General features: G+C 38.9%; 1 protein-coding gene across 2 annotated transcripts in view; it reads left to right on the top strand.

The window, feature by feature from the left end:
- Nucleotides 1-23,837, top strand: part of NPTN (neuroplastin) — a 43,578-nt gene that overhangs the window by 6,011 nt on the left and 13,730 nt on the right. Inside the window, exons 2-6 of one of the 2 annotated variants that reach the window (XM_035130912.2) lie at nt 5,741-6,088; nt 13,514-13,685; nt 15,325-15,419; nt 20,420-20,553; nt 22,132-22,405. In XM_035130912.2, the coding sequence (XP_034986803.1) occupies nt 5,741-6,088; nt 13,514-13,685; nt 15,325-15,419; nt 20,420-20,553; nt 22,132-22,405 (1,023 nt within the window). The remainder of the gene's footprint in view (nt 1-5,740; nt 6,089-13,513; nt 13,686-15,324; nt 15,420-20,419; nt 20,554-22,131; nt 22,406-23,837) is intronic. The other variant, XM_035130910.2, reaches the window with a different exon arrangement.

Here is a 23,837-nt window from a genome sequence, read left to right as displayed (position 1 = left end):
TAGAACACCTTTGCAAGCTTTTTCAAAAGTTTGAGATCGTGTTTCAAAAATTAAAATATGTCATTAATAAGGCATTTATTTATTTTAAACATTTCCAGTTTCTCATCGCCCAAACAATCCTACAGCAGGTTTTGTTAAAGTAAAATTAATAACACATAATGCAAAGCAGGTAGGTTAGTTAGCTCAGTTATGCTGATGTTTTAAATTAAAAGATTCAGATTTATTGTTACCATTTTTAAAAGCTCTGAGGAGTAAAAAAAAATCCACAAATGGGAGTTGAGACTTATACTACCTCAGTTATGTTTGCGTTGAATGATGGAGTAGTGCTTTCTATTAATTGGAAGTAAAGAACTTTCCATAGTTCCTTTTAAACTCCCCCCCCCATAAAATGAGTTGGTTACACAGGAGGGTCCATGGGGTCCATGTAAGAAAACTAATAATGCTCTGTGGTGCCAATGTAGTTGCTTCCAAACAAGACTGTGCCAAAAACCACGATAGTTTGGCAGCGATGTTGGAAGTGATAAACCTGAACTAGCATGCATGACTTGCATTAACTACCGGTATGTTTCGGCATAATTGAATTGACAAACTATAGTTACGGTTGTTGCTATGACTCTAGATCAGGCATCCCCAAACTGCGGCCCTCCAGATGTTTTGGCCTACAACTCCCATGATCTCTAACTAACAGGACCAGTGGTTGGGGAAGATGGGAATTGTAGTCCGGAACATCTGGAGGGCTGAAGTTTGGGGATGCCTGCTCTAGATGCTTTGTTTGGAAGCTCAAATGTTACTTCCATTATGGAAGCTGCTTTCAGTCTCTTGCAAAGTGGCATGAAAATGTTGTAAACAAATTGTGCATCGATTCTCAGGTATGACTACTGAGAACTGTGGCTTGCCATGGAATGAGCCATGGTGATAGGCTATCCAGAAAGCTGGGCAAAATGCTAATAAAGGCAAAATGTGTATAAAATGATCACAACAGACTGGTGAAGAGTAAGAACTAAATTTGCAAAAAGTGAAGGCTCAGTGGAATATAACTGATCTATAAATATCTTTTAGGTAACAGCACAAATTAAGGAAGGGAATTACTTTGTCTCAGAAGTTGGTAGAATTGGAAAGGACCAGGATTGAAAGAAAAGCAAAATATGATTTAAGATGAACATAAAAGTTCAATTCTCTACTTCTCCAATGGTATTAAGTCAGAAGCTAGCAACCTTCCCTTCTCCAATATTGAAACCCAAAAGTTGGATCTCTTAAAAAAAGAGGAGGTAAGGAGAGGGGAGCTACTACGAAGGGTGTAATACAAAGGCCAAAATCAAATCAAATCAACTCTAAAGAAGAAATAAGGCAGCTTCTGTCTGCAGGAAAGGAGGGAAGGCGCCAAGAGTCATACAATACAGAAGACAGACCCATTACAATTGCTTATACTTTGATGGAGCAGTCTCACTTGTCATAAATACAAGATAATAGTACTGGAATATGTACAAAGCCCTACATGCCTTGGGACCCAGGTACTTAAAAGAGCACTTTCCCCAATACTAGCCAAATCAGACCTATGCTGGGCTTCTTTGGGAGGAAGGAAGGATATAAATGGAGAAATAACCATCATCATTATTATTAATTACTCAAAGAAAAAAAGAGGCACAGGGTAAGGTGAGCATTGCTGGGTCTGACCTAGAGTTCCATCCAGCTTTTCTTCTCCCCACCACCACACAGAGCACCTTCTGCTTATCTCCAGGTAGGGCTGAGAAAGACCCCTACTTGAGACCCTGGAGACAGTATTGTCTGTCAGTGAAAACAATACTGACTTTTGATAGGGACAGTTTACGGTAACTTCTTTTGTTCAGAACTAGTGCAAGTCTCTCATGCTGTTTCTGGCTGATCCAAAGACCTATGTAGGCTGCATAGAGGGGGCATGTGTACTGCTGAGTTGGGGTTATTGCCTCTGGTGATTTGATTTGCAAGGGCCGGAATCTATGAAGTCGTAGCATTCTTTTTGAACTCTTCCTATGTCTTTAACAGCCATCATGACTAAGTGTGTAGCACTAGGTTAGGGCTTTGTTTTCAGATTTCAAAATGATGCTTCAGCTTGGCAGTGTTTCTATCACATTCAATGGGAGGATGTTCTTGCTGCCAAACTGCAAGGATTGCTTCCTGCCACGTGCAGGGCTTTCCTCAATCTCTATCCCGATGCTGACTGGGCTGCTTAATTGTCACTTACAGTGCTGACATTAAAAACATTACTGAAGGCTCTTGGAGAAGTTCAGTTTAGCCTTCTGTGCTTCACTAGAATTAAAATATGAGAAAAGAATAAAAGCAGTCCATGTAGATGAAAATGAACCCAGATTCCCCCAACCATTTAGAGGCATATTTGTTGTTATTTTTAATTATTTGAATCAATTGCCTTGATTGTTAACAGCTTTCAACAGCCTGTAAGACCATATGACAAGTTTCTACTACGTAGCTATTTAGCCCACAGCACCCCATCCCACACAATTCAAAAGAACCTTTTCCCTTATGTTCTGTAGAGGCTTTTACAGGTGGCTTTAGTGGACAGGAGGAGATGGGAAACTTTCCTTCTGTGAACTTGCTTAAGTTAACTAACTTTAAAGATCCAAGCTTATTGATGCTAGAATTGTTGCTGTTTCATTTCTATGTGCGGCATAGAAATATCATTTTGGAGGCTGATATTTACTCTTTCTTCTCACTGGTCAGGCATGGCTCGACAGAGTCCTGGAGATTGTGGTATTAATGCATGCATATACAGTAAACTGTTTTTAAACAATACTCACTTCTGATTTAAGGAGTTGCACTTCAGCTATATAAGTTGCATAAGTATTTTTGAAAAGTATTAGAAGTAGTTGAACTGATGCCTAAGCCATATGCAAAGGTTAGTACTTGAGCTTGAACCTAAGAAATGAAAAATACATTTGTGTTTATATTTAGGCTATGTATATTTTAGCAGCTTCTTCAGAACTGAATGGAAATGGCTCAGCATGATAGGAAAGCAGCACAGGCATGTACCGTATTATGTTTCTGCAGCATTAATGTTATCCAGAAAAGCTCTCAGTAAGATGATACCTTTTTGTCACATTATAAATTTATTAAGAAGACAGAATGTGACCCAGTTCATGACTAGCTAGGTAGAAATTGAGAACTGAACTACATTATGTTTTAATGTTGGGATTTATATTCGCATTGGAGGACCTTTCATCCTTTTCTTCTGCTTATAAATACAAATTTTAAACAAATTGCTCAAACTTCTGCTGAATTTATTAAAACCCCAGCATAATGTTAATTTTTAATAAGTCAGAATGTCAGCCATGGTTCTTGCATGATTGTGTATGTTTAGCTAGTGACTGAATTGTACAGTATTGCAGTGTTCCTTTCCATTAGTGCAGAGGTTGATGTCTTTAAAGTGATCCAAACTTACTTAACAAGGAGTTTTTGACATATTGTCTTGAGTTACCATGCGCCTCTGGGGGTGAAGTCAAACCGCTGTGTTAGGGCCAAAGTGACCACCCCAAGTGGCAAACCTGGGCAGTATGTATGGAGGTTCTGGGCTGCCCAGATAACAAGACCCCACTCTCACTGATGTAGTCCAGAGGAAGCAGAGTCATACGTTTGGCACCAGCTTGGCTACAGGAGTTGCAAGAGTAGGTTTCCTAATATATGCCCATATTTTAAAGTCTGGAAACTGGGGAAAACAATCTGAAATACTCAATCTATAGGCTTGGTATTCTAATATCAAACAGAGTAAGGCTATGGGAAACTGAACATACAACTGTTGCTACATAATAGTGTGTGTCTGTGGTTTTGTTGGAAGACTAGCTGTTGGAATGTAAATGTCTCATTTTCGGTACTCTTCAAAGAGAACCAGGCAAGTGCTAAGTTTCAGAGCTGCTGGGAACAAGCAGATTCAAAGAGGGAGGAGATGGGTAGCATCTCAGTTCACAGTATGCCTTCAGGCTGCAGGTGGGGTGCTGAGGCACAGGCTCATGACACAAATATGCACATGCTAATTTATAAGTATAGATGCTATCATAGGCTGATTTTCAGGGAGAAATCCACCGTGTGAAGAACATTTTTTCATGAGTTTAAAAAAGAGAAGTAAGAGGAAGGAGATAAACAGTTTAGTGCAAAAACCTGAGCCCCTGGGGCCATCCACTGACAACACACCTGTTTCTAGGGAATAAAAAATGTTGCAGAATTAGGGGGCTGCTCTTACTTGTTGATATGTGCTGGACGATAGTGACTTGCCCAAGGTTAGCCAGTGAGCTTCATGTTTAAGTAGACATACGAATTGTTGGTACTTGTTCTGGTGTCATATCCAGTAAAAGAAAATGGTGAACCTCACTGGTTCTCTAGTTTTGCATGTTTTCTGGTATTAGATATGGACCTAATGGTCAGGGGTCCCTTTACCTTTACCTTTAAGAAGTTGGCAACAAACAATGTTCAGGTTTTGCCAAGCCGAGGAACAAGACTAGCATGAATATGCAGGAATATGGAAGCAGGTCAAGGGGTGCCAGAGGGCAGATAGATATTTGACCCACCCCAGCACATTCCTTTGTAAAAATGGCCATCTGACAAAACCAACTCTTAGAAGGGCTATGTAGTTTCTGCACAAACATATATATAACAGTTCTCTTGAATTTACTTGACAATCCAGTTTATGGGCCTGTTTGATTAAAAGGAGTGTAACGTGATATTTGGATTTTATTTTATGGATTATTATTATTTTGTCAAAACAACTTTACATCGTATATGTGAGGAATAATAAGGGCTTCAGGTTTTTCCCATGTGCGTAGCACTGAGTGCAGTTGACCCTGGTTGTAACTGTTAGTAGCTGGTTCTTTAGGACTTGATAACTGATACAGAGCTCTTATAAGTCTCTTTACATAGTTTGCGTGATCATTTCCTAGAAATCTGTGTATGAAGAATACCTTTTAAATCTGTTCCACTTTTACCAAAATTGTTTAAAGGAAACTGAATGTCATGAATAATGACCAAGACTTTCAGAGAGCTTGTCTAATATACAGTATACAATTACGTAGAGTTCATAAATTAAAAACATTGTAGCATGACAACTTGTGTAATTTTTTTTTAGATAGGTTCTATGGAACAATAGCTTTTAAATAAATGTAATACTATATTCTTTGTACTGGTAGGATTGCAACTTAGAATATCTGGCTGTTGGCCATTCCAGGAAATTTAGGTCACTTTATATCTCTCAATTCCTGATACATCATGATGAGGTCAAAGCAGAGTCACAGCAGAGCATTTCTTATGATGGACAGCTTTTCCTAATACCAGCGTTTAAACCCCAAAGTTGTAATAAGAGAATGTATTTGTGTTCAACAAAAGCAATTGTTATTGAAGTATTATTTTATATGCCCCACTAGTCATTATTTGTTAGGCATTTTAGAAAGTAAAGAGAAAATGTGTGCATTTTCCAGATGCAATATTTTATTCCACTTCAGTTTACTCTCATAGACAAAAAATTGTTAAAACCTGATGGCTCATCTGCCAAGAGCTCAGCTTTTTGCAAGGTTGCAAACAAAAGCTTTCTGCAAGCCATAAGCTCTGTCTGTTTCTTCTAAAAGTCATGTAATAGCTGCTATTGCAGATGAGCATGTCTTTCTTTGTTTTTCTTTTCTTTTCTGCAATTCATTTGCTTTATTCTTTATAAGATCTGTTTTCTGCTGGTCTGTCACTACATTTCTGCTGCCCCTCCCTCTAGCTGGGTTTGTCAAGTCGCCCATGTCAGAAACTAAACTCACGGGGGACGCCTTTGAGCTGTACTGTGACGTGGTTGGGAATCCCACTCCAGAGATCCAGTGGTGGTATGCTGAAGTCAACCGGGCTGAATCTTTCAAACAGCTATGGGATGGTGCTCGAAAGCGCCGTGTCACCATTAACACTGCCTACGGGGTGAATGGCGTGAGCGTGCTGAGAATTACTCGCCTTATCTTGGAAGACTCTGGGACTTATGAGTGCAGGGCGAGCAACGATCCCAGAAGGAATGACTTGAGGCAAAATCCTGCCATAACGTGGATACGAGCCCAGGCTACCATAAGCGTCCTTCAGAGTGAGTTCAGCACCCTACAGTGGTAGTACTGTAGTATCTAGAGGCAGTCAAGTGACCCTTACCCCTCCTGTGACCCTGGTATAACCCACCCATTGTCTTTGTCACATTTTTTGGTTTTGAACCCAAGACTATTCCTCTGGTTGTAGTGCTTTACTGTGTTTGCCACCTTCTTACTGTGTCTCCTCCTTCCTAGGATCAAAGGACTGGGGAGAATCTCTGGAACTGTCTTCTAGTTCCTCTGTGAAAACAAGCCCAGTATTGGATTGTTTGTTACCTCCCTTTTACTTTCTATATTAGGCTTCCTGCTATCCTAATGCTGGCTTCTTCATTGAGTGCCTTTCTACTTTGTGTTGTTCCCTGATATAACCATTTCTAACCATTTTTTTCTTTTGTTGGGATCTCGTGGAATGCCTTTCTTTTTCACATGATTTTGAGTTCATAGACTTCTGTATAAATCCTTCCCATTTGAATTCTGTTATATGTGAAAGCCTGGATTTTCCCTTCAAGTCACAGCACTTTACTTTTATAAATAGCATATATGTCTATACCCGGACCTCTCAAAAGTTGGTCCTTTGATTACTGATACAGATGTTTTTGCCCCAGGATATAAAAGTGAGTCCAGCTCATGTAGAAGTGGTAGCCAAGAATCTCCCCTTTCTCATGCCTGTTAAGCATCTTTACATGGAAAGGTGAATGATAGTGGGCTTGATCTACGTGCCATGTGAGCTGGGTCCTTAATGGCTTCACTGTACAAATGACAGGTAAATCAATAAGAATCTGCTGTAAAGTAAGCAGAGATAGAACTGACACATACACATTTCATTTGCAGTGTTAAGCTACCATTGAGCTGTCCATCTTGTAACAAATTATATATTTTTGATACAAATTTATGCTGAATTTTTACTTGGTCAGATTGTTTTTAAATATTGTTTACCTCCCTCTAAGAATTGCTGCTGTGTCCCAAGGCATCACATTCTGGGCTTCCATTTTGGTTTTCTATTGCAGCTTAGATGACACATACTCATGAGACTCCACACTTGGAGGGAGTCCCCACAATAATATAAAACACTTTATGCTTCCATTTATTATTAAATTGTATTCTGATCTCACCCAATGTTTTGGAAAGCAGTCTTGAGAACCCGGTGTCCCCAAGCTGTGACATTTTGATCATTGGTTTAAGAGCATGCATTCTATTCCTGGCAGTGGTAGATAAAGCAGAAGTAGATGAACAAATACTGGATCAATTGTATTTATTGATATTATTTATTAATAAGAATTATAGGGGAATGTTAAAGCAGGAAGAATCAAGTGTCTGTCACTGCTGAATGAAATGATAACTTGTGATAAACACAACATTTTGGCTATAGTAAAATGTTGATGGATAACTTGAAGAAAAGAAAGTCCTCGCACAGTTGCAGGATTTAAAATGGGCACCTTCTTGTTCAACTTAGTTTCATTTAATGTATTTGGCTGATTGTATCTGAAGGCCACCATGTCCTTTAAATTAATATTGGCAGTATTTCCTGATTCCTTTCCGTGAATGGCTCCTTCCCCCATTGGGACTGCGTGAGCTGCGGCAGAGAAAATAACATGCCCAAGCCAGCCTGTAAGTACAAGGATGAGCTGGGATTCACAGTGAAGAACTGTCAAATATGCATTGTGTACATTTTCAGCTATGAATATTTTCACAAGCCAATGTTAGAAACAAGGCCATTCTGCTTTCAGTCTTCTTCTGTACACTACAATTATTGTAGTGAATATGTGAGAGAGCAGAGCCAGTTAGAGAATGGAATTTGGTCTCCGAAATAACCGAGATAAAATATTGGTAAGGTTATTATTAGAACTTTTTCATCTTATCTTTCCCATAGATCCCATTTCTCATTTGTCTTGTTCATCAGAAGTTATACCACTATTCTGCTCTGTCTCCCACAGCAGCTCATGCTAAGCTGACAAGCAAATTAAAATTATAAAAGTCTACACCAACCAATCACAATACTCAGTATGTTTCAGGGTCTGAGCCTGCTTTGTTCCCCCACCCTCCAGTTCACTATTGGGAAATTAGAAAATGGCTATAACTTTTGAGAGAAGTGGATAACGTTTTTGCCAATTCACTTGCCCCTCCATTCTGGATAAAGCTTTTCAAATTCAGGCAAATAGGTCCAAGGCCTTTTTGTGTTAGGCACTTGTGAAATTGGATCTTTTTTCAACAAGAAATATTGTAACTATTTTGTGTAAGAATTGGGTGACATTTGCAAGCAAGGTTGCTAGGGCATGAATCCTGCCAAATTTCTGAAGAGCAGCTGAAGTGGTTGTCCTTAGAAGTGTACCGTATTTTTCGCTCCATAAGACACACTTTTTCCCTCCCAAAAAGGAAGGGGAAAAGTCTGTGCGCCCTATGGAGCGAATGCGAGAACCAGAGCTCGCACAAAAGCCTAGAACAATTAAAGAAAGCAAAAAAACTTTTTTCCTTTTCCTCCTCTAAAAACTAGGTGCATCCTATGGTCAGGTGCATCCTATGGAGCGAAAAATACGGTAGCTATCACAGTTTTTTGGTGTGTAAAAAGGAGGAGGAATTATTTAATCTCCCCCGGTGTTTTATGGAAAGTTGGACTAAAAATTGCAGACACAAAAGGTGCTCTTGGGTCAAAACAAACAAACAAACAAACAAAACATTCAAATTGCAGTTGAATAGTTTCAGGGACTTTTGTGCTAGGCAGCTTTCAAAAATTGATTTTGAGGAGGAAGAATTTAAAAGGATGAGCTGTCCAGGCAAAGTCATTCACTTTGATTACAAACTAAACTTTTTGATTACAAAGGAGCTTAACCCCCTTCCATTCTGATGGGTTGGGGAAAATTATTGCTTTGTTTACTATTACGTTATGTATTTTTGTGTTTTTGTACTGTGAGCTGCCCTGTGGTCCTCAGATTAAGGGTGGTATATAAATTTAATAAATAATAGGTTTTGCTTTTGCAGTGCTGCTCTCTCTCACCCCCCCCCACCCGGGCAAACATTCTTGCATTTTCCTTAAATATGATAAACCTGGAGACATACTTTTGCTTTCTGTAGATCCTCATCTGCAGCATTTTTGGATGTCTGGATTGCTGAGGCACTGTGAAGCTTGTCAGAATTCATTTCTCTGACTTGAATACTCTAGCACCGATCCTGCGTCACCTCAGACAAACCTCAACTCCATTCACGGTACCCCAGCTTATGATTAATCAAAATCTAATGACCCCCAAACAATTCGGAATCATGGAATCCTAGAATTGGGAAGGAATATATGAACATGACAGGTGTAAACATCTCTATGAAAAGCAAGCTAGCCAAACATTTGCCTAAATGAAAAGCTCCAGAAAAGGCAATTAAAATACAGGTCAGGTGGGAAAGCCAGACTTTTATTCCAGGGCATGAAGTTCCACAGCTTGGGTGTCACTATGGAAAAGACCCTTTCTCATGTTCCTACTGAGCATGCCTCAGACAGAAGTGAGATGTGCAAGAGAGCTCCTCCAGTTTACCTTAGAGAGCATACAGGGTCTGTGATGCAACATTTTTGCTGCTGTTTCTTCCACCTGAAAATTTTGAGCCTTCCCCCCCCTTAATTTATAGTCCTTAGCACAACCTCTTTGCAAACTTCATTCCATAATGTCTGTTATTGTTAAAGTATAGCTTCAGGTTTCCTATCTTAACACAAAAATAGAACAGTTCTAGAAAAATATAGTTACACAAAAAATAAAAAATTGTAGAAATAATTACTTCATTTAATATTGCAATTTGTCTGGAAAGAGCATATGAGTGAGTAATGTAACATCTGGGTTTGTGTGTACATATCTGTTGCATAGACATGTATTTCGGGGGAAATGTGTATGTGGTTCGAGAACATAGTAGCTGGGAATGTGGATGGGTGGAAGTGAAGTGTACCAAAGAATCTCAAAGGCAAATGGGTAAAAGAAGAATCTGGCATGGCCGAAGGTGTCATTCTTGTGTGAAATTTGTATGTTGATGAGTGTGCAGTTATGGCCTTGTTCTTTTCTAGGCACTTCTTCCTTTAGCTCCAGCAGCATTTCTTTCATTTCTTCTCCTCACATACCCCACATAGCTGTCCAGTTCTCCCTTTTTTAAAGGGAAATTCCCTTATGCTGAATACGCTTCCTCGCGAGAAAAGGGAAAACTTGACAGCTATGATACCCCATACCATTGGAAAATAACTAGGCTCAGTTGCTGTGGTCCCTCTGCCTGAGGAATAGTGTCTTGGGTAAAACTAGTAGTCCAGGTCAGAATTTACACTTCTATACAGTGTAGTCATGGCCTTTTACAGTAGTGTCTTGTCAGTAACATACAGAACCTGCTTCAAAGAAATGTACATTTTAGGGTCAACAGTGAGTAATACCACATTAAAAGAAATGGTTGGAGCTACAAGCCTAGTAAGGGAACAAATGTGTGTACAGAGTTCTATGGTTTAAGTGTAAGAAAACATTGTGTTAAATATAGAGTGGAAGGAAGAGGTGTTGGTCAAAGAAGTGGAAGTCCATATAGGGTGAAGCAATAGGGTCACCATTAGCTACAAATAGGTGCTAGATAATGTGTAGTGGCTAACATAGGCAGGCAGCTTGGCTGACAAGGAACTGATAACGCCAAAGCTTCAGTTGCCATCCCCAGCATACCTACCGTACTTAATAGTGCTGCTTTGCCAAGATGGCGGTGAGCAAGACAATACTGTAGTTCTCTGTAATAGAGTTGACGTAAGTGGATGCTAGCCATTTTAGGCCCCACAAAGACAGTAATAAACACACACAGGAGGACTGTTTGGTTCAGAGTAGACCCACTGAAATTAATTAGCATGACTAAGATCCATCAATTCTTGTAGGTCTATGCTGAGTAAAACTTAGTCAAATATCACGCTCCATCTGTTTTGCCATTGTCCAGTTTCTTTGTTATGGATTACTTGGGTTTCTGAAATGCAGTTTTCAGTGTTGTGTATAACTTTCATATAAACTCAAAGCACAAAGTTTAATACTGTACGTCAGGAAGATATGCTTTGTGTTCATTGTAACTTTGAGACTTAGGCTTTATAGAGCACTGGAAGGGTGTCCCAGTTATGTAAAAATGATAGTGGATGTAGAAACATGTAAAGCTATCTAAGGTAACAGCTCTTGCAATTAAAAAAAAAGACATTAAAAGAAAGCATCCAGCCTATTGCGTTGGATTACAGCATCTTCCTACATGAAATGGAAAATGGCTCTGTGTCAACATACAAGTCATGAGTAAAGCTAATAATGTAGATGGTCAACAATTTGATGAGGATATTTTGTCTTACAGTACTGGCTTCATGTTTTGAGCTCAGATTTAGAAATACGCTTCTTTCCAATTATGGTCATTAGAATCTTCCAAAATACAGATAACAACCTTGTGACAAAACAATGCTAAAAAACCCTTCTGCAGTTTAAGCTGGATAATTCCAAGAGATAAACTAGTAACTATGCCATTTGATATCTCCCAAAGTCTTGTGCATCTTTCCCCTGCCCCCTTCCTTCTGCTTTGGTTTCCACGTTTTCCTGCTTAACAGTCACTTGGAACATTGTTCATACACTTACAACTTTTCCTAATACAGATCTGGGTGTGTCCTTTGCAAGTATTGACAGTGCATCATTTTTTACATGCAGCAATAACTGGCTTACCAAGTATCTTTGATCTAGAACTGCTATTCATTTTATTTTTTCTTATTACTGCAACTATATGAGTGAGTTTGGTTGGTCACGGTTTGTGGGTAGCAAGAATGTGTAACCTTTTAACGTCAAGGTAACAGCACCTGAATGAAGAATGGAGCTGGGGGGACATTTAGTTGCTGATGTTCTGCTCTCATCTTCAGTGGAGTTTTAGATTTCTGGTGTTCAGGTTGCAGTAGGAAAAGTGTAACAAATAACTTGCAATTTAGGAGAATGCAATATAGCGTTATCTCTTGGACTTAGAGGAATCCTGGGAAATACCTGCTGATAGCTCTGACTGCTGCCCTTTGACAATCACATGTTGCCAAATGAAAGGAAAAGGAAAATATTTCTCCTATGTCTCCTAAATGTCAGTCTTAAAATAAATTTTAGCCTGTGGTTTAAAGTGGTGCATTGATCTCTTTTAGATTGTATTATATACCATAATACAATCTTGGTACTGTATTTTTAAGTTACAATCTTAACTGTATGCAATCTAGTGTCTGATAATGACATGATTTTCTTTGTTAGCTTCTTGGAAGTTTGGCATTGGCAACTCAGTTTGGAAAACTCTATACAGGGTTTTAGCAGAGACACAGCTTATTGTGCTTTACAGTTATCTTTAATAGGATATTTGCATGTTTCAGCAACAGCATTTTATCTATAATGGTGTATATGAGAGCATCCAATATATCGGTAGTATCCAACTATTGCGCCCCATCAGCACAATGATTTATGCTTGTACAACTCAACTTTCACATTCTCTCTTCCCACTATGCATTATGAGCCAGAGCATGGGTAGGCAAACTAAGGCCCAGGGGCTGGATCCGGCCCAATCACCTTCTAAATCTAGCCCGCGGACAGTCTGGGAATCAGTGTGTTTTTACATGAGTAGAATGTGTTCTTTTATTTAAAATGCATCTCTGGGTTACTTGTGGGGCCTGCTTGGTGTTTTTACATGAGTAGAATGTTTGCTTTTATTTAAAATACATCTCTGGGTTATTTGTGGGGCATAGGAATGTGTTCATTCCCCCCTCCAAAATATAGTCTGGCCCCCTGCAAGGTCTGAGGGACAGTAGACTAGCCCCCTGCTGAAAACGTTTGCTGACCCCTGATCCAGAGGGTTGGGGAAACCCCCAGAACAGCTTTATGGGGCATGTGGGGTGAGGGCAGTTCCATTGTGCAAGTGTAAATCCTTGGGCTAATGAAACAAGTTACGTAGCGCTATATTGGATACAACTCTGTATTTTATTTTAGTGGAATAGGCTGAATGTTGCAAGCATAAGTGCGGATGAAGGTGTTTCAAACTGATGTCATGTGTACATGTCAAAACTTCACAATAGTGAATTGGCTATTACTTGGATGGAGCTTATTTTGCTTGCATAGCTGTTAACTATGCCTCTTCCATTGTTGAGTCTGATAAGGTGTACATGTTACTAACCTTAACCTTGTGTGATTATATTAAATATGAGAAACTCCAGAATGTATTTCATTCTTTTCTTTTTTTCCCTTTTCATATAGGGGGACTGGTCCTTGTTGCCTTTCTCTGCTGCTCAGCTGTTCACTGTATGACTTTCTTGATGTCTCTTAAGCTAGTGAAGCTGTGTTCCATGTGTAGTTCTCTTCCCTCTCCCAGTTCCTCTGCCATTTAGTTGTGATGTGTAGGGCATTTCAGTGTGCAGAAACTGATTACTCTTCTTTTTAATGTACCTTCTTTTTTAGAGCCCAGGATCAATGCCAGTAATGATACAATCATCGTTCCACATTCCACACCTCCCATCACACTACAGTGCAACCTCACAACATTTCCCAGCCCTCTCACTGACAGCTATTGGGTGAAAAATGGTGTAGAGATTTCGGATACTAGAGAGAACACAGATAGTACCCAGTACAGGTAAGCCTTGAAGTGGCTTTGGTATTGTCCCTAAAAAATGAATGAAGCTACAGTGGAGCTAAACTTTTTCCAGTGAAATTTGACATGTGTGGCTAATAAATTTTATGTGACATTTAAGACCCATTACTGTGGATTCATGTTGAGCATTATGTCATCAAGGAGTAATGTTCAAAATAATAGTTTCTGCTGGTCAGAAGTTGTATAGTATTTTCGCAATACTATATGCTAGGGTTACATATTTCTGTTCGAAGCTCCAGATAAGGCAGTTGGGTTGTTCTGTGTTCCAACAATGGATCAAATCTAGAGCTAGCAGTTGCTGCATATTTTTTTGCTGCTTATTTCAAGGTTTGGTCCATGCTTAGGGCATAGTACTGACAGAACTTTGGGTACCTTTAGCTCTTGCTAGAGAACTTCTAAGGGTGGACTCCAGTTTATGGTGATTTAAAGGGGTATCAGCCTGACTTAGAAATGGTAGCTACTTCCTTGCTACTAGCATCTTCAACATGGCAGTGACTGCACACAAGAGTATTGTCTGGTCTTCATGATCATTGGGGCAATGTATAGTATTTGTCAGTGTTTAAAATTCAAGAATATGGATCTGTGCCTTGAGTTGCAATATATATTAAAATTGGGTAATTTTGCCCAACTCAGCACACTTAATTTTGAGTTTAAGAATAGAAGCTGGAATACAACTTGGTTAGCACTGTTGGTCACCTTAAAAATATTCATATTCTAGTCCTTAACTTCAGAACAAGGGAAAACAGTATTTAGATGTGTGTTTATTAACTACAATATATTGCTGGGAGGGGGGGCATTGAGTGGATGTGAAGTTGATTTAAAAAATGGTGATCTGGAGTGAGATTGTGGTGTGAGTTGATTATTATGTGGGGCTGCTGTTTGAAAAGTTCTTCAGAAGTTGCTAAAGCACCGGAGTGTGCTCAGTGCCCACAGGATTCTGGCTGACTGGAAAAGGAAACTGAAAACCATCTGGGAGTGGGATGGTGTGTCATGCAGGAGAGTAAGACTGACTGAAACAGTGAATGCAACATTTTGTTAAAATTCCCAGTTGTCTTCTAGCTGTTAATATCTACAGAGGAGCCCCTGCTTTAAAATTCAACCAACACAGCGGGTTCTGTTTTCCGCATATCGGAACGTTCTCAGTTGTGGCACAAATGGTTTGTTGAGAAACAAATGGTTTGTCAACAAGGATCTATAAAAGCACTTACCAGATTGCTAGTGATGCCCATAACTCATAATCTAGTGAGGTTGCTCTGCAGAAAGGTAGGACAAGTGATTTAAAATCACTCTTAACCATCTTGAACACTAGAAAGGTTTTATTTAATTTCCAACCAAAGCATCTCCTACTAAGATACCTTAAAACAACAAACAAATGCACAAAATTAGACAAGATCCCGCTTTAAATATGTGCCATGCGTAGTTATTTGACTCCTGCATTTTTTTGTGTAGAAGAAAACAAACTATATGTAACATACCGTAATCATTTTGGAGTGGTTTAGATTCACTTTTTTTGTTCACAGAATGAACCAGAGATGATTGAGCTATTGCTTCTCAGCAACCAGAGTTGATTTGTTACCAATTGTGAGCTAACTATCTGGATCCACATTTCTTTTCTTTGCAGAATTCCAAAGCCCAGAGCAGATGATTCAGGGGAATATTTGTGTGTGTTCGTATTTGCGGGTTCCCCTGTAGCAAATGCCACTATAGAGGTGAAAGGTATGCCTTTATTTTTATTTTCTGCTTCCTTTTTTAAAAAGCTTAATTTCTACTAATTGTATCCTTGTATCACTATTCTTGAATCTCTTTATTTAGTTCTTGCCATCTCACAGTTGCATCTTATTGCATGAGTGGTCATCTTCCACACATGTCTCAATAAACTTGGATTGTCTGTTGAACTGCTTAGTCAAATTGCCCACAGAAAACTTTGTATTCTTAGAATAGTGTGTACATTGGTATTGTTTCCTTGCTGCACTTTTACCCTGCTCAATGGGCTGCCCAACTATGTTTTATCAAAACAATTTTTCTTGCTTCTAAGAATCATCAGTCTCTCCAAGCTTCAGCTCTTCAGAATTTCTGTCTCTCCTTGTAGAAAATGTTATACAGTGGAACCTCAGTTTATGAACACCTCGGTTTACGAATTTTCGGTTTATGAACGCCGCGGACCCATCTGGAACGGATTAATTCACTTTCCATTACTTTCAATGGGAAAGTTCGCTTCAGTTTATGAACGCCTCAGTTTATGAACAGACTTCTGGAACCAATTGTGTTCATAAACCGAGGTACCACTGTACAGTATATCTCCTTAGGTTCAGAATAGAGTTTTAGGTGGAGCTAGTTCAGCGGTGAAAGTGAAAGACTCTCCTGTAAAGATCTTACTGTGCATCTTCATTGGGTCTAGAAGAGAGTGTCATACAGTATTTCAGAAGTCCAATAGTCTGTGAATCCCAGGCTCCCCCTTCTCTGCCCCACAACATTTCAAAGGAGCTCAAACTACTTTCTCTTTTAAGAGAGGCAGAAAGTAATTCTACAGCACTGTGAAAAGCTTGGGGGCATGACAGTCACCACTACCTTGATGCGTAAATGGTGACCATTTAGAGCTGTAAAGAGCAATAGGGCACAGGACATTAAATCTCTAACTTTGAATCGTAAATGTTACACATAGCAAGTTGAAAAATACTTAAGTACACTGTTTCCTATGGGTTTTGTATTTTGTCCACATGACTGCTTAATCATTACCAAGTGTAAATTAATAACAACGTTCTCTCAACTGCTTGCACAGTGTTCCCATCTGGCCCCAGGGACTGACGTTCCCCATCTCTGCTTCAGCACAGTGCCATTTACTTTCTTAATTTTTTCTCTACCATCTTTAGGTTCCCGTCCCCCTTAAAGTTTAGTGGTTTGTTTCATCCTCCAGCACCTTCTTTCTTTCCCTTTCTTGGGCTCTTCAGCTGATTTTCATGCTTTTTACAGTCCTACTTCCCAGGGTTTTGTGCAGAGACTTTTTTTCACCTGTTGCCACCTGGACTACTTTCACCTGTTGCCACCTGGACTACTAACTATAATTTCTACACTCATTTAGACTTGGTTCTCTATCAAAGGTTTTTCCTTATCTTTGCTATCCTTTGCTATCCTTTCTTATTGAATTATCATGCTTTGCTGAATTGTTATAAAATGCAAGTTCTTTTTTCCTCTCTCAGCTGCTTCTGTTTAACTCCTGTTGATATTTTGTGACTAGAACTTGTCCGTGATCTTCAATGCTTCTTTGCCTTTCTCGCTACAAGTTCAGGTTCTTCAACTAATCAGCTTTCTGAAAATATTTTATTGCTTTTCAAAAGATAGCTAGAACACTGTTCACTTACTTTATCTAAACCCGATTATCATAAAATACTCTTTGAGGATCTCTTTACTTAATTGAAAATCATTGTTGTCCAAAGTGCAACCTTCCATATCTTCAACTTTCAATGAAGATGAGATTTAGCATGTTTACAAGTGCAATAAAATGTGTCTGTGTGAGTTCTCCCGTTCAATATGCATGCCACCCAGCCATGCTTTCTTTCAAGATACTTGAATCCATTCCATTTCTCCCCAGGTTTTCTGACCGTTAATAACAATTTTTCGAACACCTCAGTTTGTTAGACAATATGTCCTGGATTTTATCCTGTTTCATATCTCATCAAAACAAAAAATTTCTCACAGATGTCATCTGAACTTGGAACCACCCATTCATACGGCGTGTCTTTTTAGGATTCAGTCACGATTTATTAGTCCCTTATTTTTCATGCCCTCCTACTGGCAACCTGTGACCCTCTGGGTATTGCTGGTCTACAGCGCCCATCACCCTGCCCACTGGACAAGCAGCAATATATTTTTGTGGACTATATTTTTGCAGGTATGCAGTGACTATATTTTTGTGGTTATGCAGTGAGGTTTTTTTTAAAAAACAAACAAACCCCAAAACAAATCATTGCAAATCGTCATGATTCTGCATTCTTTTGTATGTAGTAAAGAATGAATGGGCCCTTGGATAAATTCCATTGTATTTGATATATGTGTCAGAGACCTGGGATTGGACTCCAGCTGGATTAACAGATCAGGCCTTAGCAGTCGCCTAGAAGGACACGTGTGACAAAATTAGCTGCCTTGAAAGCGAATGGGTTTTACAGGTGGTAACTGAAGCATACCAAGCCATCTGCTAATGAAGGTTCATCTCAGGCAGTTCATTGATCTCACGTAATCTCTCAAAAGTATTACTCTACAACAGGACTTGGGAGTTAAAGAAATGGCCAAGTGAGTGGCAGTGGACCTGCTTAGGCAGGAGCAAGTGTGCTGGTGTGGGGTCTTCAAGAGTGAAGAAGTTCTTTGCTTCACATGAAAGTTCACCTTTTCAAGTGTCAAAATTGTGCTGGTTTAAACAGATACATTACTAAGTATGTTATAAAAGTCCAAAAGATAATTTGTGTCTTCTTTCTTACATTCAACATTTACTCTTCACACTGTTGTAGGTCAAACATTCAGTTGTTTTGGAATTACACATTAAACATGAATCATAAATGTGCAGATGCTTCTGGAGACAACTTACAGACTTGTTTAGAAAAGAAGCAATATACATTTATAAGTGTCCAGTTAGTTTTCCTGTTGTGAAAAGTTTCCTTGTATACAAAATATACAAAAGATATATTGGATTATTATTTCTTATGCACTAGAAAGATTGGCTTTTATATACTCTTTATATCCCTAATTGTGCAGGTCTGTTAATCTGTGGTGTCTCTTAAGGAAAAGGAAAGAGAAAAAAAGGCTACAAATTCAGACGCCATTGTAAGGCAGGATTTACTGTGAATAAAGAGTGTGCTGGTGCACGTAACTTTTTCATTTCTTCATGCAAGTGGGTAAAATAAATCAATAAGCAGCAGTTAAGGTTGGCTTCCCATGATGTACAAACCCTGCATCCAGTTTGTTGCTCCAGATAAGCCAGAATTTTTTATCCAACTTCAGCACTTGCTATATTGGCTTGATTGTGGCTTGTTTGGGAACAACAAACCAGGATGCCAGGTTGTATGTCATGGGAAGGCAAATATAATTGTGGCTTCTTGGTTTATTTTACCCAGTCTTGCCAAAAAAAGGAATGAAATATGAGTGAATGGCAGTGTGCACTAGCAAGCTGCATGTTAACAGTAAGCCAGGATTCCTGGTATGCTGTGATGTGTATTTGAAATATGTGTCAGAGACCTGGGCTTAGACTCTGGCTGGATTAACAGATCAGGCCCTAGCAGGCTCCATTAGACAAACCTCAGCATTATTCAGAGGGGAGATATCTGGGATTTCCCCATATGGAACGCAAATGCATTTATGGATGCAATCAGGTCGAGAATATAAAGCATTACCTGCTGATTTGCCCCTTTGTATACAACGCCCAGAGAATTTTTTAATCATCTATTCTTTAGTGTTTCTCGGGCGGATCCCCCCCAGGAAGTGACAGTTGAACTCTTAGCTGATAAAGATCTTCAGATTACACACCTGGTAGCCAAATTTGCTCTGGCAGCTAAGAATCTCCATTCAAGATATGTTAATGATTCCTAATTTTATAACCCTATGCTGTAAATTTTTAATGCTGTAAACTTACAGGTCCTGCTGTATAATTTCAGAGGAAAGTTACCCTGTTTCTCATATTTTAAGACATACCCATAAAATAAGCCATAGCAGGATTTTTAAGCATTCAAGGAATATAAGCCATACCCCGAAAATAAGACATAGTGATAGGCGCAGCAGCAATGCCGGCTGTGGCAGGAGGAGGAGGAAAAAAATGAGACATCCCTTGAAAATAAGCCATAGTGTGTTTTTTTTGAGGAAAAAATAAATATAAGACATGTCTTATAATATGAGAAACACGGTATTTTTATCCCCTGCTGTACATTGTAAAGGTTTTTGACTATTCACAATAAATTGCTTGATTTTAAAGTAGATAAAGCTAACATTTCTGCTGTAGAAGGACAACTAATTCAGGATATCTTATTAGTCACATCTGAGAAATTCATTCAGTATATTAAATAATGATGGCAGTGTTTAAACATTATACATATATAAACATTTCTAGTTACTTTCATATGCCTTTGCTACATCTTACAGGTGTTGGCCATGCTTTAAAAGAATAACATCTTATTTCTCTATTCAGCTCCCATTGTTAATGATTATTAATAATTAAAATAAGCTTTTAAAAAACCTTGATTCAGTAATACAAAAGAGAAGATTTATACAGTTGATTATCTTAAACCAGTATTCACATTCTTACAAATTTAATAAGCTTTCCTAAAAAATTATCCAACAAGTGTTTCTTTTGTTCTACTGTACTTTAGTTGATGTTGTCAAAGAGGCAACTAATCAGATATCATCTTACAAACTAGAGACATTTAGTTCTCACTGTCCATGAACTATGGACCTTCTTTGCATCCCTCTTGGCTTTTAAGTTCATCGGACCCAGTTCATTTTTGACGTAGAAGGAACTACTGCTAAATAAATACAACAGTTTCTAATGGGAGAAATCTGCAAGAGCTGGTGACATGACAACTTCAATGTAAAATATGAACCTACCACAATATAATGACAATCTATAATTGAAACTTTTACCATAATCAAAGCTTTTAACTCTATCTTGAACCTACTGTCAAAACATAATTTTTTAAGAGCACTGTATTCTTTTTGTGTACATGTGTATGTATTAGCTGCTCCTGATATTACTGGGCACAAACGAAGTGAAAACAAGAATGAAGGACAGGAAGCACTGATGTATTGCAAGTCTGTAGGCTTCCCATACCCTGAATGGACATGGTATAAGAAGAATAATGGCTTTTCTGAGGTGAGTATAAGATGTGATGCTGCTAGGCAAGCCTGAGGTGCTGGCTGACATTTCAGTTAGGAGATAAAACACATTAAGATGAATTAGATAATACCAGTTGTATCATTTCCAGTAGACAGCATATCTTGAAGGACTCAAACTGAGATATTTCCCAGCACTATCACTGGTCTCCTTTTAGCTGGAGATGTTGGGGATCAAACCTGGGACTTGCTACATGCAAAGCATCTGTGCTCCATTGTTATAATGGTCCCTGAGTCTGAATGTGTTGCTGTTAAAACTAGGTAATTTATTTCAGGTCTCAGTTCTACTAATTATTATGAGAGTTAGCCTCTTTGATATGTAGGTTGGTTTTTTTTTAATGCTACGTCTCAAATTAAGCATTGTCCTTTGCAAGTATGGTCTTCTTCATCGTATTCTTCCTGATCTAAACCCTGCTAGATCAACATACTGTCCATGCCTAAATATTCATTTTATTGTGATACAAATCCTGTTTTTCATCACAAAGGCTACAAAAAGGTAGGGAAAAGCCAGTCAATGGGCATTCTGGTTTGGTTCTATTGAATTCCTGCTCGAGTGGGAATGAGATGGCTGATCAGATGGCTAGGAACAATTTGGGACGCAGGGACACAGATCTTGTGGTGCCATTGTCCTCCTTGAAAGTTAAAAGCTGGTTTCAAGAGTCTATTAGGTGAATGGCACAGATAGTGGGTGTTTGATTCTACAGGTAGGAGGATATTTTCCTTTTGTCCATCATTTCAGGATTTCTGATTTTTTAAACTGAGACAGTGGCAGAGACAATTTAATCTGTACAGATTTCTGATGGGGCATAGTGTTTTTCAGAGTGGCTTGTATTGGGCTAGGAGGATTGAGACTGGATATTGTGAGTTTTATGGAGTGGAAGAAACGATCGATCATATTTCATGGGATTGTTTGAAGTATGTGAAAGACAGTGGGCCTCTCCTTCATAGGATTTGTGGTTTCGACATTACAAATTTGTCTGTGGGGGATCCCCTTTGAGACAAGACTCTGGGGTTTTGTGTTGGAGAGTTTATAGCAGTGCATGAATCATACAAGTCTCTATCAGAAGTTGTGACTGAAATGTGATTGCACTGTTGCCAGCAGGTGGTGGTAATAGGGCCTAACCTTGGCACTCAGAAGAAACACTCAGAAGAAATCCTCAGAAGAAACACCCAGTCAAATCCTTGAATTGTTACTGCAAGAAGGCTTTCAGTAGCACCTTATAAGTTTTTATTTTGGTATGAGCTTTCGTGTGCATGCACGCTGATAAGTGTGCATGCACATGAAAGCTCATACCAAAATAAAAACTTAGTTGGTCTTTAAGGTGCTACTGAAGGAATTTTTTTATTTTGCTTCGACTCAGACCAACACGGCTACCTACCTGTAAGAAGGCTGTCACACTTCACTTCTTCCCATATGACTGGTGTTAAGCCTACATGGCAGAGAACACAAAGAATGATTAAAAAATACTGTATGTGTGTGTAGTAAATGAGCCAGTTGTCTCCAACACTTGTTAACAATTATAATTTTGGCCTTTGCTCTTTTACTGCTTTTCATTAGCCCATCAAAAACGTTACTGGCCGCTTCTTCATTACCAATAAAGATAACTACACTGAGCTGGTCATAGTGAACCTGCAGATCGATGAGGATCCTGGCGTGTATGAATGCAATGCAACCAACTCGATTGGCTGGAAGGCTGAAGAAACCATCCTACGTGTTCGCAGTCACCTGGCACCTCTGTGGCCCTTCTTGGGGATTCTGGCGGAGATTATAATTCTTGTTGTTATCATTGTGGTTTATGAGAAGAGGAAGCGGCCAGATGAGGTCCCTGACGGTAAGAGTGTTTTCTCAACTAACTGTATTTCCTAGGGGAACCAGCCCCCTCCTCTTTGCTTCAGGGAGACTTCCTTTCAAAATGTGGGAACCTCATAAATCAGTAGTTCAAAAATCCACAGTGCTGCAGGCTGCATAATAAACTTTGCCTCTCTTCTGCCTCATAATGGGTTAAGTATAGGGCCATAATTTCAACTTCATAAAATGTGGTTTGCAGAACAAGGAGTCTGCTTGGTTATGTGTGTCTTTGTAGTCGAGATAACTTGATATTGTATTCAGCAGAGATCATTTTGGAAGCATTGCTTAGCCGAGCTGCTGGGCAGTACTAAGAAATGAGGGAGGGCTTCATATTACATGGAATGGTTTTTGTTGCCTTTTGAAATAATCATAGTGGAATTAATGGTTTTAAAGGTAGCATTAGAAGTTACTTAGTTGATTTTACTCAAATGCAGCTTCCTTTCCTCAGTTCAATGTTGTGGTGTCCTGCAGAACATCATTTTGGATACTTCTAACAAAACAGAAATGTTTAATCAGATATGCTCGCAAGGCTCCCTTTTGCATGTGAAGTGTAAAGACTGGCTACCTAAAAGCACCTGCAACTCTTTGTAGTGAGAAAACTGTTGTTCATACACACCTTATTTTTGTTTATTTTTTTTAAAAAAAACCCAGATTTGTAAGATTTAATTATGTTTATATAAACATCAAGCCAAGAACGTAGAATAGAAACCTCCAAAATCAGTGTTTTTTTCATATTGTAAGCCACCTTGAAAAGGTATAACCTTAAAGGAAAGGCACCCTAGAAATATTTTGTAACAAAATTAAACAAGAATTAACCAAATATGATTATGGAAGCACACCTAGTGTTGGGCACACCAGCTGGAGGATCTTGTGTAAGATAATTTCTGTTGCCTCAGCAGGGGTGAGTGATATTGGGTATCATGGTGTCAGTATGATGCTTTTAAATAGCTATTGGAAATATATAGGGGTAATTGCTGCCTATAAAATGTAATAATTCTGTCCTGCTTAGGGTGTATAAGACACGGTAAAAAGCACTATTACTATCATGGACATAACTAGTGATTCAACCTAAGATCTCATAATAGATTCCGTCCTGAAGTCCTGTTTTTGCACAGCTAACTTGTCAAAATATTCACCTATTTAAGATGAACATGTCTGGTGCTCAAAGGGAAGCTTCTTGGGTAAGTCTGTAGCAAAAAAAGGTCAACATTTTTTAGTAAAACCCTGCAATGGAAATTTTGCTTCTCCCAGCTGTAAAATATGTCTGTGTGGCCACACAGGAAGACTGACCCTGACATGCTCGCTCAAGTGGACTGCATGTTCTGAGACTGGAGGAAACTAGTCCCAGATGTATACAAGCAACTTTAAGCAGGCCCAAATATATTACCTTTCTTTTCCTTTTGCTCTGCTTCTTC

The sequence above is a fragment of the Zootoca vivipara genome, chromosome 14 (assembly GCF_963506605.1).
Source record: "Zootoca vivipara chromosome 14, rZooViv1.1, whole genome shotgun sequence".
In the NCBI taxonomy this organism is placed as follows: domain Eukaryota; kingdom Metazoa; phylum Chordata; class Lepidosauria; order Squamata; family Lacertidae; genus Zootoca; species Zootoca vivipara.
This window is presented reverse-complemented; position numbering and strand designations above follow the sequence as displayed.